Here is an 8,009-nt window from a genome sequence, read left to right as displayed (position 1 = left end):
TCCCTTCCTGCCCCCCAACCCCAGCTGCGGGCAGTTGCGGGGGCCGGCAGGAGCGGGTGAAGTTGCTCACCCCCCCCCCCGTCCCCTTCCTCCTCTTCCTCCTCCTCTCTCTTCTTCCAGGAAAGGTAAGAAAAGCAGTGGCTACTCTCCAGTTGCTCCTGCACCTTTTTAGCAGGCTGGGCTGTGTGTGCTCTGCAGGGGGGTGGCTGTGTGTGTGCGCGCGGGCTGTTGCTCTCCAAGGCTGTGCACAATCTCAGCACAAAGCCGCTCTGTGAAGAGATCCCTGTCATAATATTTCTGCAGGCACAAGCCCACACTTTGCAAGCTGCTGCTTCCCTGCCTTGCCTTTTCCCAGCTGGATGGTGAGCCCCTCAGCATCCCCCCCTCGCCTCTCCCCCCCCCAAAATCGTACAGACATTAATAGTGACTGTTTTCATCTCCCTGCAGGGAAAGCAAGGGAGGCTGGATGGGGGGGACGATGCTGGGGGTGACGGGCTTTTGCTCTCCTGGGCAGCCAGGTGGGATATCCCAGCTGTGGACACACTGGTTTGGGAGAAGGGAGGTCTGACCTTGGCAGGGTGAGGGGGACTCTTATCCCCCCCGGTAAGGCTCAAAGCAGCAAGGACCTGGCTTGCATTCACCACGCTTGACTGGGGCAGGACAGGGGTGGATGGAGAAGGGCTGTGCTGCTCCTGGGGGCCCGGCGTGTCTCCTTGGCTCCGGATGCGTCCCATGCACGGGGCTGGCCGCCTGGCAGTTTTAGCCCAGCCGAAGGGTGTCTGGGCTAAAACCTCCCTCTCTGGCTCAGCCCGGGGATCTTCTACGCACCGGCGCAGCTGCGAGCCCAGCGAGGCAGGGGTTAACTATACCCCGTATCAGAAATGCTGTCTGCACAGGGACGTGATTGATGGCTCTAGAAACAGGGCTTGGGACGTGAATCACAATCCTTGAGACCCAGCTCTGGAGCAACGTCAACAGCCCGAGAGACCTGCCAGGGGTATGATTGACAGTCCCCGAAATCTGGCTCTGCTGGGGCTGTCAATCACGTCTCAAGGCGCTGCGGGGCGTCCCGGGTGCATTTGCTGGGTGCCCCTCTCCCCGGGGTGCTGGCAGGAGCGGCATGCTCCCCCCACGTCTCCCCAATCTCCGTATCTGAGGTGCCCCTTGGGGCTGCGCTGTCCGGCTCCAAAGGGATGCGTTGCCTCTGGCCAGAAATCTTTGTCACCGCTTTGGCAGTGGGGTACCACGTTGTGACCCCGCAGCGGCTCTGGGGTGAAACCCCGCGGCTGTTTTGCTGGTTTTCCCAGCAGGCGGGGTACCCCGCGCTTGCGTTTTGAGGCGAGGGGAGGCCGGAGACGGGAGAACCGCTACCGGAGGTTTTCATGAGAGGTTCCCACAGGTCTGCCGTGGGGGATCCGCATCTCTTCCAGGAGGTGCTGCTGTCAACCAGCAAAGCCCCCCCTCCCCGCCCTATGCAGGGGCTCGGACAGGAGAGCGCTGCCTGCGCCGTTTAGGACACTGTTTGCTCCTGCTGCTTCCTAGAAATGTTTCAGGGGGTTGATCCCAGTCCCCTGGCCAGGTTTGAGCCTTGTGCTTTGGGGGAGAGCGGCTGGAGGGGTCCTGCATGTCTGATGCCGGTCCATGCAGCTGATTTGGGTCAGGTAGGTGAAGCCAGGGGTCCCCCCCAGCTGCTCCCCGAGCCATGCTGCCCCTGCAAAGCCAGGGGTAATACTGAAGCGTGGCTCCCCTTGAGAGCCCCGACAGTTTGGGAAGCGCAGGGCTTTTCCTGTCTTGGTTTTGCAAACAGATGGGAGTTTGCTTCCCCGTGGTGGTGGCCCAGCGGTCTCCAGAGATGCTAACGAAGGGTTGTGGTGCACCAGGCACCCCCGCCACCAGCCGGGGCGGTCGGTCCAGGGCTGTACATCTGTACATCTCCACAAGGCACGCCGGCTGTAATCATCCTGACAAGCCACTGGATGTCAGTGTTGATTGATACAGATGAAGCGGAAGGACTATTTTACCCAGCTGCAGAAAAACAGTCATCCTGCGAGCAGTGTGGGTATGACCCAGGTCTGGCTTGGACCTGGAGGTCCATTTCGGGCTGGTAAGAGGTTACAGCAGGGTGGTGCAGCAATTCAGCAGCCCAAAAATGCCTTCGGCGCAACGTGTGGCACCAGGGCTGGGCTTCACACGGCTGCGTTTATGTCTTGGGGGGGGGGGGGGGAAGCAGCTGGGGCTGCCTCTGGACATCTGCCTTTCCGACACCAGGGCCAGGTGGGGACGTGCCGCAGGCAGCACGCGGTTTTATCCCAGCTGAGAAGTGCTGGTTTGGGTTTTACTGGCCTGTTGTCCGCTGTGGGTGCCAGGGACGCTGTGGTGGTGGCACTGCTGGGACCCCAACCTATTTTTGGGAGCTGCGCAGAAGCCGGGCTGCGTGCTCATGTCTACAGCAGTCACGGTTTGCTCTGTTCTTCTATTCAATGCATGAAAATACACTTTAGAAGAACATTATTCTGCCTCTGTCTTTACTACACATGCTCAAAAGCCGGATTTTTTGAGGGCACATCAGTGCTTAGAGAGGCAGATGGGCACCCAGGCAGCTCTGAGCAGCTCTCCAGGCATCGCACCCCCTTTTCAGGCGCATAAACGCCCTTTCCAACCCAGTCCTTTAAAATCCAGCCCCAAGCCTCACCCGTGTTTTGGGGCAGGCGCCTGCAGCCAGGTGGAGTGGCTGGTGCAAGCTCTGGGCGAGCCTGCGCATCGCAGTGCCTTCTGCGCTCCGAAGCGAAGCCCTGCGCACTCTGCACGTCACAGGGACCGTCCGCAGATGTCGGTGCAGCATCAGTGCCTTCCCCGTAAATCATGCACGGAAATTGTCAAGGAAAGAGCGTTTACAAAGCAAGGGAAAAAAAAGAAAATCATGGTAGCATCCTGGCGTGCCAGGTCCTGAGCATGGCTGGCCAAGGGATGATTTCTGTCCCCAGCCCTGAGCTGCTCCCCGGCCGATGGGATTACGGGTGTGGGGTATTTTCGGTGATGCAGCAAGCTGGCTGAAGGTATTGGCCGACGGTTTCCCCTTCTCCTCCCAGGATGCCAAACACAGCATGAGGCCCTGGGTCGGGAGGCATCTGGCCAGGTCCGTGGGATGGCCCCATGCCTGTTGCACACAGGAGGCAGGGCACGTTTGGTGGCAGTGAGCGGACACGCTGAGGACGGGCTGGATGCAGGGATGCCCTGTGCAGCAGCGATGCCGGTGGTAATTTTTGGGATGTGGGGTCCTGCCGGCTTCCGTCCTGAGGGTCCAGCCCTGGATGGAGACCGAGTGCAGGTCCCAGAGCAGCAAAAGACAGGATGGGGAGCAGCCGGCGGGGGGCTTGGTGGTGAGCTGCTGGGGGGGGGCACAGGAGAGAGATGACAGCTCTCCCACTGCTCTCCCCTTTCCACGCTGCAGGCACTTGATGGCGTTGGTGACACGATCTGCGCGGAGCAGCCCCTGGGCTGTTGCTGGCAGCCGCCGGCTGCCTCCCAGTCCTGCCCCAAGGGCCTTCGTGGGGGAAGCAGCCGGGAAGAGCCCTCCGAGCCTTCCCTGTCTTTGTGGGGCAGTTTTTGCAGCTGGCTTAGCAGGCAGGGCTGTTGCAGGGCTCCTCTGAGCCGTGCTGGAGCTGCAGGAGGGGTGCAGCTCTCCTGGTGTGCTTTATACAGGACATGGCGCGGGGCTCTGTGTCCCGCCAAGGGTCCCTTAATGCTTGTGCTGGCCTGGCCGATGCAGAAATCCCTGCTGGCAGAGCAGCTCCCATGGGAGGCACGTTCTAAGCCTCTGTGCAGGAATGGTGAGGGGCTTGGATCTCAACCGTGGCTCTGCCGTAAGTCACTGCAGTCAAGAGAGCTGCCAGGCTGAAGTCACGCTCCTGGAGCCTGAATTCACCTCTCTGGCAAGCCCATAATGAATTCCTGTTGCACCTAGCTGGTAGAGAGCATCTTCCCCTTGTTATTTCTTGCTTGTTTTCCTCCCTAAGGCAAGATAATCCCCCCTCCTCCTTGCCCTGCCTGGCATTTAATCACTTCCCGATATCTTGATGGCCTCTGCCACATCTCAGCAGCGAGAGGACCTTCATTATCTCTCCCTGTAGCAGGTGAACTCTTGCCAGCTTCTGCCTTTACAAGCCCTGTTAGCATGGCTTGGAGCATCCCGGTGTGCGACGGCCTCCCCCAGGCTCACGGAGAACTCCCGCGCCGGAGCAGCTGAGCTGGACACGCTCCTGCATCTCCTGACCGTGTGGGGCTGCATCCCCCTGGATGCATCCCTCGAACCCCGTGGGCACCTCCTGGCGTGAGCAGCCTTTGCGGTGGAAGGAGAGGAGGATTAAATCGCGAACGGCCGAGGCTGTTGGCTGGGAATCAGGAGTGTGCCTTGAGATACAGCCCTCATTACTGCCCTCCACCTTCTCCTCCGCTGTTGTTTTATTTGCTCTTGCTCTCCCTTGCTCTCCCTTGCTCTCCCTTGCTCTCCCTTGCTCTCCCTTGCTCTCCCTTGCTCTCCCTTGCTCTCCCTTGCTCTCCCTTGCTCTCCCTTGCTTTCCCTTGCTTTCCCTTGCTTTCCCTTGCTCTCCCTTGCTCTCCCTTGCTCTCCCTTGCTCTCCCTTTTTCCTCCCTTAGTGACGTTTTCCTGCCTGAACTCTCGGTGAGCTCGTGGCCTTGATGTCTGCCGTTTGCGTCTGCCATGGCATTTGCATATAAAGGTGGTTTTAATAACGTAGGACTGCTAGGAAATGAGAAACTGATGTATTTCACTGCTGCTGGCTCCTCCTGGGCCTTGTAAATCATTGCATAAAGCATTGCAGAGCCAGCCAGGGAGAACTGCTGCCTAGCAACTTCTCCCGATGCCCCAGGGGAGCTGGATGTGGCCCGAGAGCTACCTGAAAGGTCTCCTTTGAAACCCTCAGTCCTGGGGGAGATGAGGTGGAACAGAAGAAAACCTGCTCGGGGGAGAGTTGAAATGTAGTTGGCAGAAGTAGCCACTTTGCATCTGAATGTCTCCGCTAAGCAAAGCGGAGGGATGAGTCAGCCTTTGCAGAAGGGATCTGGAGATGCGGGGGGCAGCAGCGCCATGCCACCGCCCCGAAAGGCAGCAGCGAGGACGGGCTGCCTCCGGGTGGGCAAGGGCGTGGGAGGGCAGGGAGGATGCCTGGCCCTGCCTGCCTGCTCTTCCTTCCCGCGGGCTAAAGGAAGACTCTCAAGGTCATAGTCTTTTATCCTGGAGAAACTTGTCAGTTCGGAGGATAATGAGAAGCAGGAGAGCCAAAAAAAGATGTTAACCCGTTCTGCCCAGACTCAAGCAGTAGGTGGGTGCGGGAGCTGGTGAGATGCGTGATCCACCACTGCAATGTCGACCCCTGGGGCTGCCTGTCCCCAGCCGGGCAGGTTTAATCTGAACCTCCTCCCTTGCGCCGGGCAGGGATTTGGGGCAAGCGTCTGCCTTGCGTCTTCCCACCGGGTTCTTGTCTCCATCCCCATCTTCACCAGTGGAGCCGTCAAGCCCGGGTCTCGTCCTGTCCCGGCTCAGTCACCTTTCTGTCCTCAGGGCTGCGGAAGCCAAAATGAGGTGGCGGGGGCACGCAAGTGTTTTGGGCACTCGGGGCTCCTCATTCATTCTCACCCTTCCACCTCTCTCCAGCTCGCTGCGGGTGACCCCACCGTCACCAACAGACCCCCGGGAAGATGCCGGGGCTGATTAACCAGATGACCTGCTCCCCCCTCCCCCTCTCCGCGTCGGAGGTGACATCGTGCGTCAGCGGCTATGCCTTCGGGATGACAGCCTTGCTCACCTACCGCAACCCAGAAGCCCAGGCTTTTGAAGGCAAGTTTCAAGGGGTGAAGCTCCCAGTGCAAGAGCTACTACGGGAGCTTTAGAGCCAGGGATATCGCAGCGCTGTGTTTCTGTGCGTGTCTTAAATCTTTAGATCCTTACAGGAAGAGTAGCCAAGGGTATTGTGTCCTCGATTGTACCCTCAATGGTCCAGGGCTACAAAAATCCGAGGAGCGTGCATGGAGGTGCCAAGAGGGAGCTGGCCCCTGCGGTCCTGGCTGGTGAGTCCGGGCAAGTGCTTGGTGTGGCTAAAAAACCTTCTGGCTGGCAGGTCTCTTTGTCTACCCGTTGGATGAGTGCACCACTGTCGTCGGGTTTGAGGCGACCGTGTCCCGGCGTGCCGTGACGGTGCAGATCAAAGACAAAGCCAAAATCGATGACACGTATTTCGACGGCTGCAGCCTCCCCGATGGAAGAGCTCGCGACGGAAGCGGTGAGGGGGTCAGGGGCGTTTTACTGCATGTGGGGAAGAAAACCAGGGGAAGAGGAATGGGGAGGTGGCAGGGGGTGGCTGGCTGTCATATGCCATGGCATCGAGGGGGCTCCCTTTGAAAGGCTGAGCCTTGGGTTGTGGTGCTCGAGTCCTTTCAGTGTCCGGGCATTCGAACCAGGGCTGAGGTGGTTGTGGGAGGCCTGGGGAGGAGCGTTTTCCACGGTTGTGACACCGTGTCTCCCTGGTGTGGTCCTATCTCTGTGCAGGAAGGATCGTGATGGATGAGGACTTGGAGAGGATTGTTTTTGTGGCTAACCTGGGCATGATTCCTCCTCTGGAAAGCGTCTCCATCTTCATCAGCACCTCCTCTGAGCTGCAGACGCTGCCCAGCGGGGCCGTGAGGGTCCTTCTGCCTGCTGTGTGTGTCCCCAGGGTCCCCCAGCCCAGCCTGGAGAATGCCAGCAGCCTTTCCAGCCACCAGCTCCGAACGTACGAAAACCCATGGGATCTGTCTGGGACTGGTCTGGGGGGATGCAGGACTGTCAGAGCAGAAGCCCGCTGTTGCTGCGGGAGGCTGGAGAGCTGGGGCGGGGGGGGATTATATCCTGGGGGGATATAACATGTACACAGTGTTGATTGGGGTTCATCTCACCGGCAGGGACAAGCACTCCTCTGGATCGGGGAGCCCGGAGCAAGGGAGCAGGTTGTGCCTGGCTCAGCTGCTGGAGAGTGAGGCCACCAACCCCTTTGAGTACGAGTTCGGCTTCCAGCTTGAGATCCGGGGACCGTGCTTGCTGGCAGGTAGGAGCGCCGGGGCCATCCTGCTGCACCTGGCTGGTTTATCACCTCCTCAAGGCGATGTCCACACTCTTCCTCCTTCTCTGCCCTCCCAATGTGGAGTCTGTTTTGGCAAGTTAACTGTGCGGGGGTGGATTTACAAGTACAGTGCTGGTGTTAACGTGGGGTGTTGATACGGCAGAAGCATCGCATAGTCCGCTTGGTTCCTGTCCTCTGCCATCTTGCTGTCTCTTCTCCCTGGTCTTCCCCGTCCTCACTCCCTAACCACACCTCCGTTTCCCCGGGCAGGCGTTGAGAGCCCCACGCACGAGATCCGAGCAGACGCCGACCCCTCCGCTCGCTCCGCCAAGAGCATTGTGATCACGCTGGCCAATAAACACACCTTTGACAGACCCGTGGAGATCTTGATCCATCCAAGCGGTAGGTGGGCTCTGCTTCCTCTCTCGCTGGTCTTGCCCTTTCCTGGGACCTTCCCCCCTAGTGCTGGAGACAGCTAGATTACCTCTGGTTTTGCAAGTATAGTCAGGGGTTAGGCTTGCTAGGAGATAATCCCGGACCCCCTCAAGGTTGCTCATGCTGCTCAAGCTCAGAGATATTTGCAGATGACATTTGCAGACATTTGCAGATGACACCAAGCTGAGTGGTGCGGTCGACACGCCTGAGGGACGGGATGCCATCCAGAGGGACCTGGACAAGCTCAAGAAGCGGGCCTGTGTGAACCTCATGAGGTTCAACAAGGCCAAGTGCAATGCCCTGCACCTGCGTCGGGGAAACCCCCAGTATCAATACAGGCTGGGGGATGAAGGGATTGAGAGCAGCCCTGCCAAGAAGAACTTGGGGGTACTGGTGGATGAAAAGCTGGACAGGAGCCAGCAATGTGCGCTCGCAGCCCAGAAGGCCAAGCGTATCCTG

The 8,009-nt window shown here is 59.2% G+C and overlaps 1 protein-coding gene across 1 annotated transcript in view; it reads left to right on the top strand.

Annotated features, from left to right (window-relative positions):
• Positions 1 to 5,718: 5,718 nt before the first annotated feature.
• Positions 5,719 to 8,009, top strand: part of VWA5B1 (von Willebrand factor A domain containing 5B1) — a 21,435-nt gene continuing 19,144 nt past the window's right edge. The window contains exons 1-5 of the mRNA XM_009325306.1: positions 5,719 to 5,857; positions 6,138 to 6,275; positions 6,530 to 6,788; positions 6,958 to 7,100; positions 7,386 to 7,517. Of these exons, the coding sequence (XP_009323581.1) occupies positions 5,719 to 5,857; positions 6,138 to 6,275; positions 6,530 to 6,788; positions 6,958 to 7,100; positions 7,386 to 7,517 (811 nt within the window). The remainder of the gene's footprint in view (positions 5,858 to 6,137; positions 6,276 to 6,529; positions 6,789 to 6,957; positions 7,101 to 7,385; positions 7,518 to 8,009) is intronic.

This window comes from Pygoscelis adeliae, unplaced genomic scaffold, assembly GCF_000699105.1.
Source record: "Pygoscelis adeliae isolate BGI_AS28 unplaced genomic scaffold, ASM69910v1 Scaffold36, whole genome shotgun sequence".
NCBI classification, from domain to species: Eukaryota; Metazoa; Chordata; class Aves; order Sphenisciformes; family Spheniscidae; genus Pygoscelis; species Pygoscelis adeliae.
The sequence above is the reverse complement of the archived record's forward strand: the minus strand, read 5'-3'. Positions and strand labels throughout refer to the sequence as shown.